This window comes from Salmo salar, chromosome ssa15 (assembly GCF_905237065.1).
Source record: "Salmo salar chromosome ssa15, Ssal_v3.1, whole genome shotgun sequence".
NCBI classification, from domain to species: domain Eukaryota; kingdom Metazoa; phylum Chordata; class Actinopteri; order Salmoniformes; family Salmonidae; genus Salmo; species Salmo salar.
Window position 1 is genome coordinate 3,380,012 of NC_059456.1, and position 25,300 is coordinate 3,405,311.

Sequence of the window (25,300 nt, forward strand, 5' to 3'; positions counted from 1 at the left end):
AACTGGGTGAAAGTGTTGTGCTCAGATGAGACCAAAATGGAGCTCTTTGGCATCAACTCAACTCGCCGTGTTTGGAGGAGGAGGAATGCTGCCTATGACCCCAAGAACACCATCCTCACTGTCAAACATGGAGGTGGAAACATTATGCTTTGGCGGTGTTTTTCTGCTAAGGGGACAGGACAACTTCACCGCATCAAAGGGACGATGGACGGGGCCATGTACCGTCAAATCTTGGGTGAGAACCTCCTTCCCTTAGCCAGGGCATTGAAAATGGGTCGTGGATGGGTATTCCAGCATGACAATGACCCAAAACACACGGCCAAGGCAACAAAGGAGTGGTTCAAGAAGAAGCACATTAAGGTCCTGGAGTGGCCTAGCCAGTCTCCAGACCTTAATCCCATAGAAAATCTGTGGACGGAGCTGAAGGTTCGAGTTGCCAAACGTCAGCCTCGAAACCTTAATGACTTGGAGAAGATCTGCAAAGAGGAGTGGGACAAAATCCCTCCTGAGATGTGTGCAAACCTGGTGGCCAACTACAAGAAACGTCTGACCTCTGTGATTGCCAACAAGGGTTTTGCCACCAAGTACTAAGTCATGTTTTGCAGAGGGGTCAAATACGTATTTCCCTCATTAAAATGCAAATCATTTTATAACGTTTTTGACATGCGTTTTTCTGGATTTTGTTGTTGTTATTCTGTCTCTCACTGTTCAAATAAACCTACCATTAAAATGATAGACTGATCATTTCTTTGTCAGTGGGCAAACGTACAAAATCAGCAGGGGATCAAATACTTTTTTCCCTCACTGTATGGACTGAAATCACATAGAATGGCCGATGAATGGTATATGATATAGAATTGTCTCTTTGCTGATCCTGTAGTTATACTGCCCATTTGGAGCAATGCATCATCACCTGCCATTCTAGGAGCAGTGTGGCCATTTACTGGATTAAAAACATGAATTATCTCCTCTGAAAGTAGGGCTGATATTAAAGACGAAGAGGAAGGATTAGGAGTTATTTTCATAATGAATTATGCATGTTGATGAAACATTCATGACCTCAATCCCTGTCTGTCCCTGTGAGTCTGGCTCACTGTGGGCCTCTTTTAACATCACCCCCCAGCATCACTATTGTACCATCACCCTCCCAGCATCACTACTGTACCATCACCCTCCCAGCATCACTACTGTAGCATCACCCTCCCAGCATCACTACTGTAGCATCACCCTCCCAGCATCACTACTGTACCATCACCCTCCCAGCATCACTACTGTACCATCACCCTCCCAGCATCACTACTGTACCATCACCCTCCCAGCATCACTACTGTACCATCACCCTCCCAGCATCACTACTGTAGCATCACCCTCCGGGCATCACTACTGTAGCATCACCCTCCCAGCATCACTACTGTAGCATCACCCTCCCAGCATCACTACTGTAGCATCACCCTCCCAGCATCACTACTGTAGCATCACCCTCCCAGCATCACTACTGTAGCATCACCCTCCGAGCATCACTACTGTAGCATCACCCTCCCAGCATCACTACTGTAGCATCACCCTCCCAGCATCACTACTGTAGCATCACCCTCCCAGCATCACTACTGTAGCATCACCCTCCCAGCATCACTACTGTAGCATCACCCTCCCAGCATCACTACTGTAGCATCACCCTCCCAGCATCACTACTGTAGCATCACCCTCCCAGCATCACTACTGTAGCATCACCCTCCCAGCATCACTACTGTACCATCACCCTCCCAGCATCACTACTGTAGCATCACCCTCCCAGCATCACTACTGTAGCATCACCCTCCCAGCATCACTACTGTAGCATCACCCTCCCAGCATCACTACTGTAGCATCACCCTCCCAGCATCACTACTGTAGCATCACCCTCCCAGCATCACTACTGTAGCATCACCCTCCCAGCATCACTACTGTAGCATCACCCTCCCAGCATCACTACTGTAGCATCACCCTCCCAGCATCACTACTGTAGCATTTACTGCATATTGATCAGCTGGAAGGAGTTGTTCTATTTACTTTAACTGCTTAGTTGATGACTGCCTCTCTCTTTCTCTCTCTCTCTCTCTCTCTCTGCCTCTCTGCCTCTCTCTGTCTCGCTTCTCTCTCTCTTCTCTCTCTGTCTCTCTGCCTCTGTTTTGTCTCTCTGCCTCTCTCTCTTTGTCTCTCTGTCTCTCTGCCTCTCTCTCTTTGTCTCTCTGTCTCTCTCCTCTCTTTGTCTCTCTCTCTCTCTGTCTCTCTCTCTCTCTCTCTCTCTCTCTCTTCTGTCTCTCTCTTTGTCTCTCTCTCCTCTCTTTCAGATGGAAGTCAAGATGATCAGGTCCCTTTTTTTCCGTTTTATAGTCTATTTTTTCTCATGTGAATGTCTTTATACGCATGCCCTCATAACTGGTGTTTTTGTTTTGAAGTTGACTAATCTTGTTCATGAGTGTCTACCTTTTTATGCTACTATGTTACATGGCAACATCAAGTAGTATTACTTAAATTGCTTCCTTCATTTGGTTTGTCTCTTGGTGGTGATGATCTTGCCGATCCAGGCTTGTTTTCCTTGTTAACCCTATCAGTCCCGAGACCCCAGCAAAAATCTACTTTTCATTTGTCTGACTTTCATTTATCATTTTATTTAGCCTCACAATTAAGTGTTTTACCATTTTATTTCCAGGACAACCAGGGCTACAAGTAAAACACAACAATATTTGATATATATACAGTTGCATTCATGAGTTTTATTGACCAAAATGTATAAATAAAAATGCATTTATATGAATGCTGTAAGTACAGAAATGGTTTGCTCACTGGGAAATGAATATCCAACAAGTCAGTGACAACTGTGTGGAGTATGCAGTTTGTGACAGCAACTATATGTGAGCGTATTACAGTATTATAGACACTATGACCTGGGATTTCCTATGATCTATGTAGAGGAACTCCTTACAGTATTATAGATACTATGTCATGGGTTTTCCTTTGAGCTTCTATGTAGAGGAACTCCTTACAGTATTATAGACACTATGACCTGGGATTTACTATGGTCTATGTAGAAGAACCCCTTACAGTATTATAGACACTATGTCCTGGGGTTTCCTATGATCTATATAGAAGAACCCCTTACAGTATTATAGATACTATGTCATGGGTTTTCCTATGAGCTTCTATGTAGAAGAACTCCTTACAGTATTATAGACACTATGTCCTGGGGTTTCCTATGAGCTTCTATGTAGAAGAACCCCTTACAGTATTATAGATACTATGTCATGGGTTTTCCTATGAGCTTCTATGTAGAAGAACTCCTTACAGTATTATAGACACTATGTCCTGGGGTTTCCTATGAGCTTCTATGTAGAGGAACTCCTTACCTTCTAATGACACTTGTGTAGCTTGTGAGGATATTTTTTTGTTTTGTTTTACATGTGCGTGTTTGTGATAGTCATCTTTTCATAGATAGCTTTGAATAGTTTTGTAGCTCAAACCATTTGGACTCTACAGACATTCTTGTAATGTAAACCTGCACGGGCCCCTTCGGGATCCGCCGTCGCTCAGCTCAGCTCAGAAGTCAAACACACAATGTTTGAAAGTGGTTAGAAGGCGACAAAAAAGATGTGTCGGCGTTACGGGCGGGACGACTCATTGGGTTAAAGGGAACGTTAAAGCACAGGATATATAGGTAGTATCTCAGGGATTTCACTTTAACAGTAGTGCATTTCAAAGCTTTGCTGTAAATGCGGTAGTTTTAATAGTTATGCGGTGTCAGAGCCATGTAGGAAATTCAGTTGGAAGACATTTATCACAGTGGGCCATAGCTGAATAGGCCATTATTGACCGCATGTTGAACATACAGTACAAACACCCTTCAGTAGAAAGTGGAGGGACATTAATTAATATGGCATGGACAGTATTGATGATGAAAGTGGAGGGACATCATGGACAGTATTGATGATGAAAGTGGAGGGACATCATGGACAGTATTGATGATGAAAGTGGAGGGACATCATGGACAGTATTGATGATGAAAGTGGAGGGACATCATGGACAGTATTGATGATGAAAGTGGAGGGACATCATGGACAGTATTGATGATGAAAGTGGAGGGACATCATGGACAGTATTGATGATGAAAGTGGAGGGACATCATGGACAGTATTGATGATGAAAGTGGAGGGACATCATGGACAGTATTGATGATGAAAGTGGAGGGACATCATGGACAGTATTGATGATGAAAGTGGAGGGACATCATGGACAGTATTGATGATGAAAGTGGAGGGACATCATGGACAGTATTGATGATGAAAGTGGAGGGACATCATGGACAGTATTGATGATGAAAGTGGAGGGACATCATGGACAGTATTGATGATGAAAGTGGAGGGACATCATGGACAGTATTGATGATGAAAGTGGAGGGACATCATGGACAGTATTGATGATGAAAGTGGAGGGACATCATGGACAGTATTGATGATGAAAGTGGAGGGACATCATGGACAGTATTGATGATGAAAGTGGAGGGACATCATGGACAGTATTGATGATGAAAGTGGAGGGACATCATGGACAGTATTGATGATGAAAGTGGAGGGACATCATGGACAGTATTGATGATGAAAGTGGAGGGACATCATGGACAGTATTGATGATGAAAGTGGAGGGACATCATGGACAGTATTGATGATGAAAGTGGAGGGACATCATGGACAGTATTGATGATGAAAGTGGAGGGACATCATGGACAGTATTGATGATGAAAGTGGAGGGACATCATAGACAGTATTGATGATGAAAGTGGAGGGACATCATGGACAGTATTGATGATGAAAGTGGAGGGACATCATGGAAAGTATTGATGATGAAAGTGGAGGGACATCATGGACATTATTGATGATGAAAGTGGAGGGACATCATGGACATTATTGATGATGAAAGTGGAGGGACATCATGGACAGTATTGATGATCGATTGTTTGTTGACAGGGTCCACAAAAAGTGTATTTGAGAAGGAAAGATTTGTGGGTTACATTTGTGGGTGTCTGTGTGTGCGTGGGTGGGTGGGTGGGTGAGTGCATGTGTGGGTGGTGGGTGGGTGAGTGAGTGCATGTGTGAGTGGGTGGGTGAGCGCATGTGTGGGTGGGTGGGTGTTTGCATGTGTGGGTGGGTGAGTGAGTGCATGTGTGGGTGGGTGGGTGAGCGCATGTGTGGGTGGGTGGGTGGGTGTGTGCATGTGTGGGTGAGTGGGTGGGTGGGTGAGTGGGTGGGTGCGGGTATCAGTACCCTGTTCTATGCCGCTTCATGTGCAGTTTGTGATGCTCCCTCATCCAACCTTCAGTGTGTTTGTTTGTTTGTTTGTTTGTGATGCTCCCTCATCCAACCTTCAGTGTGTTTGTTTGTTTGTTTGTTTGTGATGCTCCCTCATCCAACCTTCAGTGTGTTTGTTTGTTTGTTTGTGATGCTCCCTCATCCAACCTTCAGTGTGTTTGTTTGTTTGTGATGCTCCCTCATCCAACCTTCAGTGTGTTTGTTTGTTTGTGATGCTCCCTCATCCAACCTTCAGTGTGTTTGTTTGTTTGTGATGCTCCCTCATCCAACCTTCAGTGTGTTTGTTTGTTTGTTTGTGATGCTCCCTCATCCAACCTTCAGTGTGTTTGTTTGTTTGTTTGTGATGCTCCCTCATCTAACCTTCAGTGTGTTTGTTTGTTTGTTTGTGATGCTCCCTCATCCAACTTTCAGTGTGTTTGTTTGTTTGTTTGTTTGTGATGCTCCCTCATCCAACCTTCAGTGTGTTTGTTTGTTTGTTTGTGATGCTCCCTCATCCAACCTTCAGTGTGTTTGTTTGTTTGTTTGTGATGCTCCCTCATCCAACCTTCAGTGTGTGTTTGTTTGTTTGTGATGCTCCCTCATCCAACCTTCAGTGTGTTGTTTGTTTGTTTGTGATGCTCCCTCATCCAACTTTCAGTGTGTTTGTTTGTTTGTTTGTGATGCTCCCTCATCTAACCTTCAGTGTTTGTTTGTTTGTTTGTTTGTGATGCTCCCTCATCCAACTTTCAGTGTGTTTGTTTGTTTGTTTGTGATGCTCCCTCATCCAACCTTCAGTGTGTTTGTTTGTTTGTGATGCTCCCTCATCTAACCTTCAGTGTGTTTGTTTGTTTGTGATGCTCCCTCATCCAACCTTCAGTGTGTTTGTTTGTTTGTTTGTGATGCTCCCTCATCTAACCTTCAGTGTGTTTGTTTGTTTGTGATGCTCCCTCATCCAACCTTCAGTGTGTTTGTTTGTTTGTGATGCTCCCTCATCCAACCTTCAGTGTGTTTTTGCCGATGGAAATCCTCTCTGGCATGCTTCAGTGAAACTCAACCAACCCAGTCCCTCTTTCTCTATCTCTGATTCTGCTTTGATATTATGTCATATTATGTGTACATGTTCTATTATCTTAACTTCTATGAGAACTGTCAGTCTCAGTGGCTAAACGTCTGGCCTTTGACCTCTATTACAGGGCCGAGATGGAGACCCCAGCCAGCACCCGTGGGCCAAGCCTGGGTCAGTGACAATGCCTTGTGTGTGTGTGTGTGTGTGTGCGTGCGTGCGTGCGTGCGTGCGTGCGTGCCTGTCTGTCTGTCTGTCTGTCTGTCTGTCTGTCTGTCTGTCTGTCTGTCTGTCTGTCTGTCTGTCTGTCTGTCTGTCTGTCTGTCTGTCTGTCTGTCTGTCTGTCTGTCTGTCTGTCTGTCTGCCTGCCTGCCTGCCTGCCTGTACATATTCAAGTGGACTGGAGTCCAGCCACCAGCAATGATGATCTAATAGATGTGGTATTTTGTTGTATCTTGTTTTGAACTGTGTGTGTGTTTAGTGGCGCCACGCCCTTTGGGATCGACAGCATGCCTGACCTCCGCAAGAGACGGCCTATCCCCCTGGTCAGCGAGCTGGTGAGTTTCTCTGACCTCTTGACCTTTGACTCCTGAACTCACAGTACCTCAGGCAGACGGCAATATGAATAGGACCACTATAAAGTCAAATGAAAATACTGTTGCAGAAATATAAAGAACTACAAGGCCTGTGTACAGTAGTGCAGCCTGTTCAAGGTGCTGGTTACGGCAGGGTATTGTATTTGTACACATTATCCTGCACGTTGCAGATTAAAAACTTGGTTCAAGGTCGTTCTGTTTCCAAATGTGGTGTATTTACGTGTCCCTAAAGAAAATCCATTGACGTTTCTCTCCTCCTCAAGTCTCTCAGAGCAGAGCGAAGTCTGACTGTGTTTGAAGTGTTGGATGTGGGAGAGCTACTCTCTGAGGAACACCAGTCTTCTTGTGATGCTCTAACCTTGATTATTTCTTGTTCTTTCTCCTCCTGCCCTGTCACTGTCTTCCCTCAGGCAATGGTAAGTGTCTGACAGTGAGCTCAACACAGCCTCACACACACACACACACACACACACACACACACACACACACACACACACACACACACACACACACACACACACACACACACACACACGCTGACAACAGCAAGTCGACAGCATCCACGTTGTGACTAACAGTTTCACTCCGAGGTCAACACTAAAGTCCATAGAGAGACTACTGTAGGCCTACTATGTGGTTTTATTGACTGTTTGCTACGTCACTCCACCAGGTCCTTACTGACCTGCTTTCCCTTGTCGAAACAGGAGAAAACAAATCCATCTACTTCCCAACAAATGACACGACACACATTATAACCCTGTCCATTTCTTTTCCCACACACATCGGCTTTCATACCCTGTAGCACACAGTGACTAAACAAAAAAACACCTGCTGCAAGAGTGGCGTTTTTTTTTTGGTTTGTTTATCTTGTTTTTCTCCTCAGAGCATTTGAGAGCATTTTTGCCATTTAGCGGGGAACGGCTAACGGCATTGATTAGCTTGTCTAGCAGAGAGCAGGTCCTCCAGACACACAGACGGACAGACATACAGAGAGGTTCTTAGTATGTGTATGTGGTTGTGAGACAGTCCACTGTGGAGGAGAGAGGGAATTAGACACACAAGGACATGTCAGAGCACCGCTGAGCACACATGATCTGTCCTTAGACAACTATAGTCTGAGTCACATACACAACAGGTTCTAACCTGGCCCATTGAAACCTTTAGCCTGAAATCCAGAACCTGTGTCATGCAAAGGAGTGGAACGATAATTCAAACTGGTAGCCAGGCTAAGAAACTTTATCCCCTGTTCACACATATATTATATGTCTGAGTGTGAACTAAACCACAGTTATTGTATTTGTAGATAATAAACCTCTCTTCTGTCCTCAATCTTCTCTCTCTCTGTCTCTCTCTCTCTCTCTGTCTCTCTGTCTCTCGCTCTCTCTCACTCTCTGTCTCTCTCTCTCTGTCTCTCTCTTTTTGTCTCTCTATCTCGCGATCTCTCTCTGAATCTCTCTCTGTCTGTCACTCTCTCTGTCTCTGTCTCTCTCTCTCTCTCTCTCTCTCTCTCTCTCAGTCCATGTTGCAGGCCAGGAAGGCAGGGCTCTCTATGGCTACAAAGACGTCCCAGAAGGACCAGGAGCTGGTGAGAGGACACACCGTTCACCACTTGTTAATCTATTCAGTCTGACCTTTCCTTGGTCATTTTGTGTAGAACGCTGGTCTGTGTGAGGTGTGAGTTTATAAATAGCTTAATGTGGCTTTCCCTGGTACAGTACTCTCCCTCTTTCCTTCTTTCTTTCTTTCCTTCTTTCTTTCTTTCTTTCTTTCTTTCTTTCTTTCTTTCTTTCTTTCTTTCTTCTTTCTTTCTTCTTTCTTTCTTTCTTTCGCTCTCCCTACCTCGCTACCTTTTTCCCTTATCCCTCTCTCCCTCTTCCCCTCTCCCTGCCTCTTCTTCTCCCTCTTCCCCTATCCCTACCTCCTCCTTCCTCTCCCTACCTCTCTCTCGTATCCCTCTCTCCCTTATACCTCTCTCCCTCCCCCTACCTATCCCCCTTATCCCTCTCTCCCTCTCCTCCTACCTATACCCTTTATCCCTCTCTCCCTCTCCCCCTTATCCCTCTGTCCCTTATCCCTCTCTCCCTTATCCCTCTTTCCCTTATCCCTCTCTCCCTCTCCTCCTACCTATCCCCCTTATCCCTCTCTCCCTCTCCTCCTACCTATACCCTTTATCCCTCTCTCCCTCTCCCCCTTATCCCTCTCTCCCTTATCCCTCTCTCCCTCTCCTCCTACCTATCCCCCTTATCCCTCTCCCTTATCCTTCTCACCCTCTCCCTCTACCCCTCTCCCTACCGCTCTCCCTCCACCTCTCCCTCTCTCTCTCCCTCTCTCTCCCTCCCCCTCTTCCTCTCCCCCTCTCCGTGCCTCGCTCCCTCTCCCTACCTATCTCCCTGACCCCATATCCCTGTCACATTCTGAGAAGAAATGATGGCTGATGGTGACTCATATCTTTTGTAACGTTCCAGTTCTAACCAAACAAACAAACAAACATAAGGTTGAGGTCCCCTGTGAGTGTTCATACCTCAGCCTACGGTTCTGTGTGCACCTCAACTCTGCTCTGCACTACCCACTGCACCTGACTAAACATGGTCTGTTACTCTCTCTCTTTCTCTCCCTATCTCTTCCCCTCCCTTTCAATCTTGATATTTTTTCTGTTCTTCTCTACCTCTTACCCCCTCTCTCCCCCTTCCTATCTATCTTTCTCTCTGTCCCTCTACCTCTCTTACCCCCTCTCTCCCCTTTCCTATCTATTATTCTCTCTGTCCCTCTACCTCTCTCACCCCCTCTCTCCCTCTTCCTATCTATCTTTATTTCTGTCCCTCTACCTCTCTCTTCCCCCCTCTCTCCCCCTTCCTATCTATCTTTCTCTCTGTCCCTCTATCTCTCTCTTCACCCCTCTCTCCCCCTTCCTATCTATCTTTCTCTCTGTCCCTCTATCTCTCTCTTACCCCCTCTCTCCCCCTTTCTCTCTGTCCCTCTATCTCTCTCTTCCCCTCCCTCTCCCCCTCTCTCTTCTCCTACAGAAGAACCACGTGTATAAGAAAACCCTGCAGGCTCTGATCTACCCCATCTCCTGCACAACGCCCCATGCCTTCCAGGTGTGGACGGCCTCCACACCCACCTACTGCTATGAGTGTGAGGGGCTGCTGTGGGGCATCGCCCGCCAGGGCATGAGGTGTGCTGAGTGTGGGGTCAAAGTTCACGAGAAGTGCCAGGAGCTGCTCAACGCTGACTGTCTGCAGAGTGAGTAGAGGAGAAGACAAGGGGTAGTACATTGGGAGGAAAGAAGGGGTTGAAATGCTGAGGACGTTAAATTGTATTTTTTTGTTGTGTAACTCGCAACGTGCATGCCCCTCCCACTTGAAGATCTGTCTTTTTCAGATATCTATTTCCTGTGTTTGAGGGGTGTCACATAAATCTCTCTGGATTGATTGTTAAATCTCTCTGGATTGATTGTTAAATCTCTCTGGATTGATTGTTAAATTTATCTGGATTGATTGTTAAATCTCTCTGGTTGATTGTTAAATCTCTCTGGATTGATTGTTAAATCTTTCTGGATTGATTGTTAAATCTCTCTGGCTTGATTGTTAAATCTCTCTGGCTTGATTGTTAAATCTCTCTGGATTGATTGTTAAATCTCTCTGGATTGATTGCTTTCATTTTACTCCTGCGACTCTTTCATACTCTTGCTTGCGCCCGTCGTTTTTTCCTCCGTTAACGTTACGACTGCAGAAATATTTGTAATGACCTGTCAAACACACCCTGGTGATAGCTGTAATGGGCTCAATGGAACACGTTGTCTTTCCGTTGAATCCATAAGAACGCTGAAGCTCCGTCTGTGATTTAACACACCGTCTCAACACTTACATCACAAGAAAGACAAGAAATATAACTTTATTTTGATGGGTGTTCATTTTTTGTGCATTTTTTAAAAGTTTCGAGTTTAATACAGTTGAAAAGTTTACAAATGTGATGCACTGAAATGAAAACTGTAAATGTAAAAAAACAACTTCTGAAAATGAACACTGGGATTATAGTGATATTATGTCTGATCTCTCAAACAAATTAAAGTCTGTTTAGACGGGCGTAACCTAGAGCCGTGCGTGTTGATTTTTAATCTGAGGGTATCCTGCTACTTGTTGAATTATGCAACAGAACATGACAACAACAGTAATTAATGAAGCAGTCTAGACAGAGCAGGTGAGTGCAGGTAGGGTAGACAGAGCAGGTGAGTGCAGGTAGGGTAGACAGAGCAGGTGAGTGCAGGTAGGGTAGACAGAGCAGGTGAGGGCAGGTAGGGTAGACAGAGCAGGTGAGGGCAGGTAGGGTAGACAGAGCAGGTGAGGGCAGGTAGGGTAGACAGAGCAGGTGAGGGCAGGTAGGGTAGACAGAGCAGGTGATGGCAGGTAGGGGTAGACAGAGCAGGTGAGGGCAGGTAGGGGTAGACAGAGCAGGTGAGGGCAGGTAGGGTAGACAGAGCAGGTGAGGGCAGGTAGGGTAGACAGAGCAGGTGAGGGCAGGTAGGGTAGACAGAGCAGGTGAGGGCAGGTAGGGTAGACAGAGCAGGTGAGGGCAGGTAGGGTAGACAGAGCAGGTGAAGGCAGGTAGGGTAGACAGAGCAGGTGAGGGCAGGTAGGGTAGACAGAGCAGGTGAGGGCAGGTAGGGTAGACAGAGCAGGTGAGGGCAGGTAGGGTTGACAGAGCAGGTGAGGGCAGGTAGGGTAGACAGAGCAGGTGAGGGCAGGTAGGGTGGACAGAGCAGGTGAGGGCAGGTAGGGTAGACAGAGCAGGTGAGGGCAGGTAGGGTAGACAGAGCAGGTGAGGGCAGGTAGGGAAGACAGAGCAGGTGAGGGCAGGTAGAGTAAACAGACCGGGTGAGGGCAGGTAGGGTAGACAGAGCAGGTGAGTGCAGGTAGGGTAAACAGAGCAGGTGAGGGCAGGTAGGGTAAACAGAGCAGGGAGGGCAGGTAGGGTAGACAGGGCAGGTAGGGTAGACAGAGTAGGTGAGGGCAGGTAGGGTACACAGAGCAGGTGAGGGCAGGTAGGGTAGACAGAGCAGGTGAGTGCAGGTAGGGTACACAGAGCAGGTGAGGGCAGGTAGGGTACACAGAGCAGGTGAGGGCAGGTAGGGTGACAGAGCAGGTGAGGGCAGGTAGGGTAGACAGAGCAGGTGAGTGCAGGTAGGGTAGACAGAGCAGGTGAGGGCAGGTAGGGTAGACAGGGCAGGTAGGGTACACAGAGCAGGTGAGGGCAGGTAGGGTAGACAGAGCAGGTGAGTGCAGGTAGGGTAGACAGAGCAGGTGAGGGCAGGTAGGGTAGACAGGGCAGGTAGGGTAGACAGAGCAGGTGAGGGCAGGTAGGGTAGACAGAGCAGGTGAGGGCAGGTAGGGTAGACAGAGCAGGTGAGGGCAGCCTTGTTCCACCCCTATATGTTAATGTATTAATATATGCAAATACACCTGGTGAATTTATGCAGAAGAGGCAAATGAGCACTTTTCTTTATTTTAACACAAAATATTTCTAAAATACTGTATACAATAAGAATATGTACATATGAGTGCATTCTATGAAGAAAAATAAAAAGTGACGTTTGACAACCATGAATTATTGGTCGTGCCAGTAAAATGTTTTAAGTGCTGATAGATTAGAAAAATTCTATACGTTTGAAGTATCTTCATCCATTGTAAATCGCTTTGGATAAAAGCGTCTGCTAAATGGCATAGATTATTATTATTATTATGATGACGATTATTGTTATTATTATTTTCATTATTATTATTATTAGTAGCATTATTATTAGCAGTATTATTAGTAATATCAGTATTATTATTAGTATTATTATTAGTATTATTATCACTATTATTAGTAGTAGTATTATCATTTTTATTATACTAATAATAATTATTAGTATTATTAGTAGTATTACTATTATCATTATTATTAGTGGTAGTCATATTATTATCATTATTATTAGTAGTAGTATTATTAGTATTATCAGTATTATTATTAGTAGTAGTAGCATTATTGTTATTAGTAGCAGTAGTAGTAGTAGTAGTGGTATTATTATTATTATCATTATTATTATTATTATTATTATTATCATTATTATTAGTACTATTAGTAGTATTAGTAGTATCAATATTATTATTCGTAGTATTAGTAGTATCAATATTATTATTCGTAGTATTATTAGTATTATCAGTATTATTATTATTATTAGTAGTAGTAGTAGTAGTAGCATTATTATTACACACCCTCTCTCCTCCCCTCTCTCCAGGGGCGGCTGAGAAGAGCTCTAAGACGGGAGCAGAGGACCGGACCCAGCACATCATCACAGCTATGAAGGACAGGATGAAGATCAGGGAGAGGAACAAGCCGGAGATCTTTGAGGAGATCAGGGCTGTGTTCGCCGTCACTAAGCTGCTCCATGCACAGCAGATGAAGACCATTAAACAGAGCGTGTTAGACGGAACCTCCAAGTGGTCCGCCAAGATCACCATCACCGGTAAGTATTGTACAACAACACTGTACCACACCGCAACACAACACTGTACCACACCGCATTACTCTACCACACTGCACTGCAACACTGTACCACACCACAACACTGTACCACACCGCACTGCAACACTGTACCACACCACACCACTGTACCACACCGCATTACTCTACCACACCACACCGCAACACTGTACCACACCACAACACTGTACCACACCACAACACTGTACCACACCGCATTACTCTACCACACCACACCACAACACTGTCCCACACCACACCACAACACTGTACCACACCACAACACTGTACCACACCGCATTACTCTACCACACCACAACACTGTACCACACCGCACTGCAACACTGTACCACACCACAGCACTATACCACACCACAACACTGTACCACACCGCATTACTCTACCACACCGCACTGCAACACTGTACAACACCACACCGCAGAACTGTACCACACCGTACTGCAACACTCTACCACACCGCAACACTGTACCACACCGCACTGCAACACTGTACCACACCACAACACTGTACCACACCGCACTGCAACACTGTACCACACCACAACACTGTACCACACCGCATTACTCTACCACACCACACCGCAACACTGTGCCACACCACAACACTGTACCACACCACAACACTCTACCACACCTCAACACTCTACCACACCCCAACACTGTACCACACCCCACCACTCTACCACACCTCAACACACCTCAACACTCTACCACACCTCAACACTACCACACCTCAACAATCTACCACACCTCAACACTCTACCACACCGCAACAGTCTACCACACTGCAACACTCTACCACACCCCAACACTCTACCACACTGCAACACTTTACCACACCGCAACACTGTACCTCACCCCAACACTCTACCACACCTCAACACTCTACCACACTGCAACACTCTACCACACTGCAACACTCTACCACACTGCAACACTCTACCACACCCCAACACTCTACCACACCACAACACTGTACCACACCTCAACACTCTACCACACTGCAACACTCTACCACACCTCAACACTCTACCACACCTCAACACTCTACCACACCCCAACACTCTACCACACCCCAACACTCTACCACACCTCAACACTCTACCACACCCCAACACTCTACCACACCCCAACACTCTACCACACCTCAACACTCTACCACACCTCAACACTCTACCACACCTCAACACTCTACCACACCCCAACACTGTACCACACCTCAACACTCTACCACACCTCAACACTCTACCACACCTCAACACTACCACACCTCAACACTCTACCACACCCCAACACTGTACCACACCCCACCACTCTACCACACCTCAACACACCTCAACACTCTACCACACCACAACACTCTACCACACCTCAACACTCTACCACACCTCAACACTACCACACCTCAACACTCTACCACACCTCAACACTGTACCTCACCCCAACACTCTACCACACCTCAACACTCTACCACACCTCAACACTCTACCACACCCCAACACTCTACCACACCTCAATACTCTACCACACCTCAACACTCTACCACACCTCAACACTACCACACCTCAACACACTACCACACCACAACACTCTACCACACCTCAACACTCTACCACACCTCAACACTCTACCACACCCCAACACTCTACCACACCGCAACACTGTACCACACCGCAACACTGTACCTCACCCCAACACTCTACCACACCTCAACACTCTACCACACCCCAACACTCTACCACACTGCAACACTCTACCACACTGCAACACTCTACCACACCCCAACACTCTACCACACCCCAACACTCTACCACACCGCAACACTGTACCACACCTCAACACTCTACCACACCTCAACACTCTACCACACCTCAACACTCTACCACACCTCAACACTCTACCACACCCCAACACTCTACCACACCTCAACACTGTACCTCACCCCAACACTCTACCACACCTCAACCCTCTACCACACCTCAACACTCTACCACACCCCAACACTCTACCACACCTCAACACTCTACCACACCTCAACACTGTACCACACCGCAACACTGTACCACACCTCAACACTCTACCACACCTCAACAATCTACCACACCTCAACACTCTACCACACCTCAACACTTTACCACACCGCAACACTCTACCACACCCCAACACTCTACCACACCTCAACACTCTACCACACCTCAACACTCTACCACACCTCAACACTCTACCACACCTCAACACTCTATCACACCTCAACACTCTACCACACCCCAACACTCTACCACACCGCAACACTCTACCACACCGCAACACTCTACCACACCTCAACACTCTACCACACCTCAACACTGTACCACACCTCAACACTCTATCACACCTCAACACTCTACCACACCTCAACACTCTACCACACCGCAACACTGTACCTCACCCCAACACTCTACCACACCTCAACACTCTACCACACTGCAACACTGTACCTCACCCCAACACTCTACCACACCTCAACACTCTACCACACTGCAACACTGTACCAGACCGCAACGTTATACCACACCACACCACAAAACTGTACCACATCTAGGGCTGTTTCCATTGAGTGACGGTAATCTCCTCTTATGCACTCTTGACATGCTTCGGTAGTACCCAACTTGGGTCTATTGTCCTTCTAACCACTCTGACATCATTATAAATGCAATCGAAAATCACATCAAACACATTTCATCAAAACGTTATTGTGCTTTTACAACTCACCTCACTGTTATGATCAATTTGAAGAAAGTTCAACAACAGGTTGAAACTGAGCATAAAAACATGGTCGTTGTAGATGTTGGTTCAAAGCCTAACACAACAAAATGGACAACGCTTTCTAAGGTGATAATTCACTCAAAAACACCCATATGCATATTAGGGCTTATGTATAAACATAGGCTTATGAGCCCAAGCCCCCCAATTTTTTTTTTTTGTTGGAATTAAAATGATGGTTGCGCTGTTATACAATACATAGCCTACCACATATTACACATGGCAGAAAAATATAAAACAACACTGATTTAAGATGTCTTCGGTACATAATTGGTCTAGCCTATACTCCAAAATTAAACAAATTTGAGTTATCGCCTTTGAGTGTGGACTGTAGTATTACTCATACTGGATGGAGTGGTTACCTTATGCTACGCTCCAAAATGTATATCCATGAGTCTGGGACAGAACATAGCCCTAGGAGATGCTGTTGTTTCATTGATTGTGCAGGGCGGCTTACAGGCGGTAGGTAGCCTAGTGGTTAGAGCTTTGGGCCAGCAACCAAAAAGTTGCTGGATCGAATCCCTGAGCTGACAAGGTAAAAATCTGTCGTTCTGCCCCTGAACAAGGCAGTTAACCCACTGTTCCCTGGTAGGCCGTCATTATAAATAAGAATTCCTTCTTAACTGACTTGCCTAGTTAAATAAAGGTAATATTTAATAAAAAATAATAAAAAAAATACAGTTAGCCTACAGTTTAGGCTACAATTTGAATTTGATTTTTACTTAGGCCCGGTGGAGAAAAGAAAGCCAGGCTAACTCCCTCTTTTTGTTATCCATCCCCTCAGATGTTTTATTTGTTCCCTCCTCATGTAGACTACCGTTAGACTGTTGGGCCAGTAACCAAAAGGTTGCTGGTTCGAATCCCGAGCTGACAAGGTAAAAAATCTGTTGATCTGCCCCTGTGCAAGGCAGTTAACCCCACTGCTGATTAAGGCAGCCCCTTAAGCTCTCTGATTCAGAGGGGTTGGGTTAAATGCGGAAGACACATTTCAGTTGAAGGCATTCAGTTGTACAACTGAGTAGGTATCCCCCTTTCCCCTTTCCCATTACAGTCCCATTTGGCCCGATAACATTTTGCAGTCTAAATGTAATTCTATTTAGTTTAATGACATGCGTCAAATGGCGCTGCTCACTCAATAGTTAATTTCCAGTTTCAGTGTTTTCATATGCCTCCGAATCATACAGGAAAATAATAGTAATGGGTGTGAAAAACCACTAAAGTTGCAAATATGGGGTAACTAATGTGCACTTTCATCCCTAGGCAGGAAGTCCGTAAATAATTAACTAAATACAATGACATTTTCGGCTGCAAAATGCTATTGGCCAAGTGGGAGCATCATGATAGCCTACAAATCAGAGGGAATGGATAAAAAACCCACGGGGAACAGATTAGTTTGGCTGTTTTTTTTCTTCTTTTCACCAAGACCCCTAAGGGGCTCCATAGATTTTGAATAGCCTAGTAAGAGAGATGTTTTTTTTTTCTTCCCATAATTCATTGGGTGACACATTACCTTTAGCTATACAGAATATCTCACCACCATGCGTTTCCATCTCTTTCTCTCTCTCCCTTACTCCTTTCTTGAATGCGCAGAGGGGCTGTCAACAGTTTAGTGAAATACATTACATGACCAAAAAGTATGTGGACACCTGCTCATTCCAAAATCATGGGCATTAATATGGAGTTGGTCCCCCCTTTGCTGCTATAACAGCCTCCACTCTTCTGGGAAGGCTTTCCACTAGATGTTGGAACATTGCTGTGGGGACTTGCTTCCATTCAGCCACAAGAGCATTAGTGAGGTCGGGCACTGATGTTGGGCGATTAGGTCTGGCTCACAGTCGGCGTTCCAATTCATCCCAAAGGTGTTTGATGGGGTTGAGGTCAGGGCTCTGTGCAGGCCAGTTAAGTTCTTCTACACTGATCTTGACAAACCATTTCTGTATGGACCTCGATTTGTGCACGGGGGCATTGTCACACTGAAACAGGAAAGGGCCTTCCCCAAACTGTTGCCACAAAGTTGAAAGCACAGAATCGTATAGAATGTCATTGTATGCTGTAGCGTTAAGATTTCCCTTCACTGGAACTAAGGGGCCTAGTCCAAACCATGAAAAACAACCCCAGACCAATATTCCTCCTCCAACAAACTTTACAGATGGCACTATGCATTGGGGCAGGTAGCGTTCTCCTGGCACAGCCAAACCCAGATTTGTCCGTCAGGACTGCCAGAAGGTGAAGTATGATTCATCTCTCCAGAGAATGCTTTTCCACTGCTCCAGAGTCCAATGGCGGCGAGCTTTACACCAATCCAGCTGACGCTTGCATTGCGCACGGTGATCTTAGGCTTGTGTGTAGCTGCTCGGCCATTAAAACCCATTTCATGAAGCTCCAGACGAACAGTTATTGTGCTGACGTTGCTTCCAGAGGCAGTTCGGAACTCAGTAGTGAGTGTTGCAACCGAGAACAGATGATTTTTACGCGCTACACGCTTCGGGCACTCGACTGTCCCATTCTGTGAACTTGTGTGGCCTACCACTTTACGGCTGAGCCGTTGTTGCTCCTAGATGTTTCCACTTCACAATAACAGCATTTACAGTTGACCAAGCACCTCTAGCAAGGCAGAAATTTGACGAACTGACTTGTTGGAAAGGTGGCATCCTATGACGATGCTATGTTGAAAGTCACTGAGCTCTTCAGTAAGGCCACTCGACTGTCAATGTTTGTCTATGGAGATTGCATGGCTGTGTGCTCGATTTAGTAGCCTACCGGCATCATTGAAAAACATACTGGCGGGAAAGCAAGCAGCCTCCATTCGCTATTTGAGTACGTACAGATGACATATTTTTCCCCCTGCCCCTCTTGCTGCCCATTTGATATTGGGCCATTCTAAATCAAAACTAATCTTACATATTAGTAAAGACAAGATTACGTTGAGAATAGTCTGATGGGTGAAAATGTGATCACTTGATGAGAGAACAGCTGTGCAGCCTGAGGCGAGGATCAGAGAGCAAGCTTTTTTCCCCGCAACCTTCTGAAATCATCAATATCCTGTAGTCGCATCATGCAGCCCATATATGCATAGATTTCTAACCCATTCTAAGGTTTGTATCATTCACAACTAAAGTTGCCCAATAACTCTAAATAGAGTATATAGGACCTGTTTGAAATGATCACTTTAATGCTCAACATAGCCACTTCATATGTGCACTCACTCCGGAATGGGAAAATGTTCCTTTCTATTTTATTCAGCTAAGTTCAGTTATATTCTTCTTACTGTAAAATCATATGATATAAAAGAATGGCATGGGACTTATAAGCATATCTTGTCAGCTAAATGAACAAGCCTACAGCCTAGGGCACAGAGCATTGCTGGGCTCCCGAGTGGCGCAGTGGACTAAGGCACTGCATCTCAGTGCTAGAGGCATCACAACCGCTCGTGGTTGGGAGTCCCATAGGGCGGCGCACAATTGGCCCGGCGTCGTCCGGGTTTGGCCCGGTGTAGGACGTCATTGTAAATAAGAATTTGTTCTTAACTGACTGGCCTAGTTAAATAAAGGTAAAATATAATAAATAAAACAATTGCCAGATAACATGCAGTAGACCAACTCATATTCTGTTCTTCTAAAATGCATTTTCTTCATGTCATGGTGTTTCTTTAGACCTGACTAAAATAAATCATGGATTTCTTGTGGTGGTGTATATTAAATTGATTTATTAGGCTTTTTTAAATGTAAATGTTCCAAAGGCATCAGAGGCTTGAATACAGCTGGAGACCTGGAGATGCTAAATGTGTTTATGTTAATAAACAGTCAAATACCTCACAGCATCGCTTAGTGAAACTAGAGTCCCAGCTGGCAAAACTGGTTGAAATGATGTCATTACAAACAGAAACTGATGGAAATAGTATCATTATGAGGTAACGTCCACCAGTATTCCCCAGTATTCCCCAGTTTTCCCCAGTATTACCCAGTATTCCCCAGTATTCCCCAGTATTCCCCAGTTTTCCCCAGTTTTCCCCAGTTTTCCCCAGTTTTCCCCAGTTTTCCCCAGTTTTCCCCAGTATTCCCCAGTTTTCCCCAGTATTCCCCAGTTTTCCCCAGTTTTCCCCAGTTTTCCCCAGTTTTCCCCAGTTTTCCCCAGTTTTCCCCAGTATTGCCCAGTTTTCCCCAGTAGTCCCCAGTTTTCCCCAGTTTTCCCCAGTTTTCCCCAGTATTGCCCAGTTTTCCCCAGTAGTCCCCAGTTTTCCCCAGTTTTCCCCAGTATTCCCCAGTTTTCCCCAGTTTCACCAGTCACTGGGATGGGCCAATGAGTGTTATTAGGAACCAGTCACTCCACATCAATCACCATGTTATCTACTGGTTCCACAGTAAAACATCCTGTGATGAAGATAATGGGGCCTATCAAGTGAGGTTTCTGAAGTCAACCGCTCAGATGGCTCCAGCTATCCGTTTTACAATGATTCTACCCTGATCATTAGTGTGACCATCTGTGACCCACCACTTTGGCCAAGTTCCAGAGGCCAGAATAACCTGCGGTTGATCTCCCTTAAAAACCAGTCGCATCACGCCGTCATGGCCACTAGCGTTACCATGAAAACCACTGACAACATGCCGGCATGACAGTGGCATTTCCATGGGAACGATCATCACAGCTAACCAGTGAGTAAGATCAGCTGTGTTGAAATGGCCAGATCTCACTTTCTAAGAAATGTCCTACAAGGTGTCCATGTACCTCATTTTATTTTTGCTGTTTAAGTTGACAAGACAGTGCAGTTGGTGCCTCTGGTCACACGGTGTAGTCGGTGCCTCTGTCACACGGTGTAGTCGGTGCCTCTGTCACACGGTGTAGTGGGTGCCTCTGGTCACACGGTGTATTCGGTGCCTCTGGTCACACGGTGTAGTCGGTGCCTCTGTCACACGGTGTAGTCGGTACCTCTGTCACACGGTGTAGTCGGTGCCTCTGTCACACGGTGTAGTCGGTGCCTCTGTCACACGGTGTAGTCGGTGCCTCTGTCACACGGTGTAGTCGGTGCCTCTGGTCACACGGTGTAGTCGGTGCCTCTGGTCACACGGTGTAGTCGGTGCCTCTGGTCACACGGTGTAGTGGGTGTCTCTGGTCACACGGTGTAGTTGGTGTCTCTGTCACACGGTGTAGTGGGTGTCTCTGGTCACACGGTGTAGTCGGTGCCTCTGTCACACGGTGTAGTGGGTGTCTCTGGTCACACGGTGTAGTCGGTGTCTCTGTCACACGGTGTAGTCGGTGCCTCTGGTCACACGGTGTAGTGGGTGTCTCTGGTCACACGGTGTAGTCGGTGCCTCTGTCACACGGTGTAGTGGGTGTCTCTGGTCACACGGTGTAGTCGGTGCCTCTGGTCACACGGTGTAGTCGGTGCCTCTGTCACACGGTGTAGTGGGTGTCTCTGGTCACACGGTGTAGTCGGTGCCTCTGTCACACGGTGTAGTCGGTGCCTCTGGTCACACGGTGTAGTCGGTGCCTCTGTCACACGGTGTAGTCGGTGCCTCTGGTCACACGGTGTAGTCGGTGCCTCTGGTCACACGGTGTAGTCGGTGCCTCTGGTCACACGGTGTAGTGGGTGTCTCTGGTCACACGGTGTAGTTGGTGTCTCTGTCACACGGTGTAGTGGGTGTCTCTGGTCACACGGTGTAGTCGGTGCCTCTGTCACACGGTGTAGTGGGTGTCTCTGGTCACACGGTGTAGTCGGTGTCTCTGTCACACGGTGTAGTCGGTGCCTCTGGTCACACGGTGTAGTGGGTGTCTCTGGTCACACGGTGTAGTCGGTGCCTCTGTCACACGGTGTAGTGGGTGTCTCTGGTCACACGGTGTAGTCGGTGTCTCTGTCACACGGTGTAGTCGGTGCCTCTGTCACACGGTGTAGTCGGTGCCTCTGTCAGACGGTGTAGTCGGTGCCTCTGGTCACACGGTGTAGTCGGTGCCTCTGTCACACGGTGTAGTCGGTGCCTCTGTCACACGGTGTAGTCGGTGCCTCTGTCACACGGTGTAGTGGGTGTCTCTGGTCACACGGTGTAGTCGGTGCCTCTGGTCACACGGTGTAGTCGGTGCCTCTGTCACACGGTGTAGTGGGTGTCTCTGGTCACACGGTGTAGTCGGTGCCTCTGTCACACGGTGTAGTCGGTGCCTCTGGTCACACGGTGTAGTCGGTGCCTCTGTCACACGGTGTAGTGGGTGTCTCTGGTCACACGGTGTAGTCGGTGCCTCTGTCACACGGTGTAGTCGGTGCCTCTGGTCACACGGTGTAGTCGGTGCCTCTGTCACACGGTGTACTGGGTGTCTCTGGTCACACGGTGTAGTCGGTGCCTCTGTCACACGGTGTAGTCGGTGCCTCTGGTCACACGGTGTAGTGGGTATCTCTGGTCACACGGTGTAGTCGGTGCCTCTGGTCACACGGTGTAGTCGGTGCCTCTGGTCACACGGTGTAGTGGGTGCCTCTGGTCACACGGTGTAGTCGGTGCCTCTGGTCACACGGTGTAGTGGGTGCCTCTGGTCACACGGTGTAGTGGGTGTCTCTGTCACACGGTGTAGTCGGTGTCTCTGTCACACGGTGTAGTGGGTGTCTCTGTCACACGGTGTAGTCGTGCCTCTGGTCACACGGTGTAGTGGGTGTCTCTGTCACACGGTGTAGTGGGTGCCTCTGGTCACACGGTGTAGTGGGTGTCTCTGTCACACGGTGTAGTCGTGCCTCTGGTCACACGGTGTAGTGGGTGTCTCTGTCACACGGTGTAGTGGGTGCCTCTGGTCACACGGTGTAGTCGTGCCTCTGTCACACGGTGTAGTTGGTGGTAGATATGACATTATTATTACAAAGCACTTTTTAACCAGGTCTCTGAATGGCTAAGCGATTGTAACAACCCATGACTACCACCTGTAGTGACTTTACTGGTACTCCGATACCCATAATAACGCCCAACTATTCTACAATCTGTAACATTTTGGACCATCAAGTGTTCTTCAACCAACTGCCTGATGATCAACCAAATGTAATAGATTGTTTAGTTTAGTTGCAGTGAAGTTACACAGTTGAAATAGCAACAGTTTATTGTGTTTTCCTGCTGAGCAAAGCCTGCTACTGCCTGGTCTTAGATAGGGAGGAAATCACAGATCTGTTAAAGGCTGGGTGACTAACATCATAGTGATTTGATATCACTGCACAGATTAAATAGGCTACTGAAATAAATCATGTTTATTTGTGGTTTGTTTATTTATGTTCTAAATGTTGTCTGTTTATGGGTCTAAATGAAAGGGTTAGCAACACATTTCTCCCATGCTTATCAACGTGGTTTTAAAGACACCTGGCAGAGCTTTACCACTCACAGCATTTCTCCTGTTACCTCCCGGGACGCCGGGACGCCAACAGCAAAGGACTCTGGGGGGGGGGCTTTGTGCGTTAGTCATTCTATCTCTGTGGTTATATGTTCTTCAATAGAATGCTCAATTGAAGTTAGAATATAATATTTTGTATTGTTCTAGGATTATTAATCATGTTTATTTTATTCATATGACCAAAACACAGAGTATTCAGTGGAATTGTACATGGACTTTAAGTTAATTGTTGAGAAATGGTTTTATAACATCAGCCAGTCCAGCAGTGAAGACTCATTCAATAATTTGCTGTGGTTTTGCTGAACGGTGAGTCACATGGTGAGGTCACATGTGAAATAACGTGTGTGTGTGTGTGTGTGTGTGTGTGTGTTAGTTGTCAGTGCTCAGGGTCTCCAGGCTAAAGACAGGACAGGTTCCAGTGACCCCTATGTGACCATCCAGGTGGGGAAGACCAAGAAGAGAACCAAGACCATCTATGGAAACCTCAACCCGGTCTGGGAGGAGAAATTCAACTTGTAAGGCTTGTCATACCTTCTCCCTTTACCCTCCTCTTCTTCCCCACCCTCCTCTTCACCCCCTCCTCTTCACCCTCCCCTTTACCCTCCTCCTCTTCACCCCCTCCTCTTCACCCCTCCCCCTTTACTTCCTCCTCCCCTTCACCCTCCTCCTCTTCACCCTCCTCCCCTCCACCTCCTCCCCTTCACCCTCCTCCTCTTCACCCTCCTCCCCTTCACCTCCTCCCCTTCACCCTCCTCCTCTTCACCCCCTCCACTTCACCCTCCTCCTTTTCACCCCCTCCACTTCACCCTCCTCCTCTTCACCCTCCTCCTCTTCACCTCCTCCACTTCACACCCTCCTCTTCACCCCCTCCTCTTCACCCTCCTCCACTTCACCCTCCTCTTCACCCCCTCCTCTTCACCCTCCTCCTCTTCACCCCCTCCCCTTTACCCTCCTCCGCTTCACCCCCTCCTCTTCACCCTCCTCCACTTCACCCTCCTCTTCACTCCCTCCTCTTCACCCTCCTCTTCTTCACCCTCCTTTTATCCCCCTCCTCTTCACCCTCCTCCTCTTCACCCTCCTCCTCTTCACCCTCCTCTTCACCCGCCTCCTCTTCACCCTCGTCTTCTTCACCTCCTCTTCACCCCCTCCACTTCACCCTTCTCCCCTTCACCCCCTCCATTTCACCCTCCTCTTCTTCACCCCCCTCCTCTTCACCCTTCTCCTCCATCTCCTCCTCCATCTCCTCGCTCTCCCCTCTCCTCCTATGTGCGTCGATATCAGTGAAATTGTAGTCATAAATTGTCAGTTCTTAATGAACAGTATAATAAAGGTACTTAACCGTTAGTCTTCCCTGTCCCTGCTCCTCTTCAGTGAGTGCCACAACACGTCGGACCGTATCAAGCTGCGTGTTTGGGACGAGGATGATGACATCAAGTCCAGGGTGAAACAGCGTCTGAAGAGGGAGTCCGATGACTTCCTGGGTCAGAGCATCATTGAGGTCAGAACACTCAGCGGAGAGATGGACGTCTGGTACAACCTGGGTACGGAGTCACATACAGCACCTACCGCTCTGTGTGTTTTTTGGAGGAGGTGTGTGTGTGTGTGTGTGTGTGTGTATGTGT

The 25,300-nt window shown here is 46.9% G+C and overlaps 1 protein-coding gene across 4 annotated transcripts in view; it reads left to right on the forward strand.

The window, feature by feature from the left end:
• The window catches only part of LOC106570851 (protein unc-13 homolog B), an 85,728-nt gene that overhangs the window by 4,994 nt on the left and 55,434 nt on the right, over positions 1–25,300 (forward strand). For all 4 annotated transcript variants that reach the window (XM_045695361.1, XM_045695362.1, XM_045695363.1 and 1 more), the window contains exons 2-10: positions 2,331–2,350; positions 6,515–6,558; positions 6,866–6,941; positions 7,391–7,396; positions 8,497–8,565; positions 10,004–10,223; positions 13,258–13,485; positions 24,052–24,193; positions 25,050–25,219. In XM_045695361.1, the coding sequence (XP_045551317.1) occupies positions 2,331–2,350; positions 6,515–6,558; positions 6,866–6,941; positions 7,391–7,396; positions 8,497–8,565; positions 10,004–10,223; positions 13,258–13,485; positions 24,052–24,193; positions 25,050–25,219 (975 nt within the window). The remainder of the gene's footprint in view (positions 1–2,330; positions 2,351–6,514; positions 6,559–6,865; positions 6,942–7,390; positions 7,397–8,496; positions 8,566–10,003; positions 10,224–13,257; positions 13,486–24,051; positions 24,194–25,049; positions 25,220–25,300) is intronic.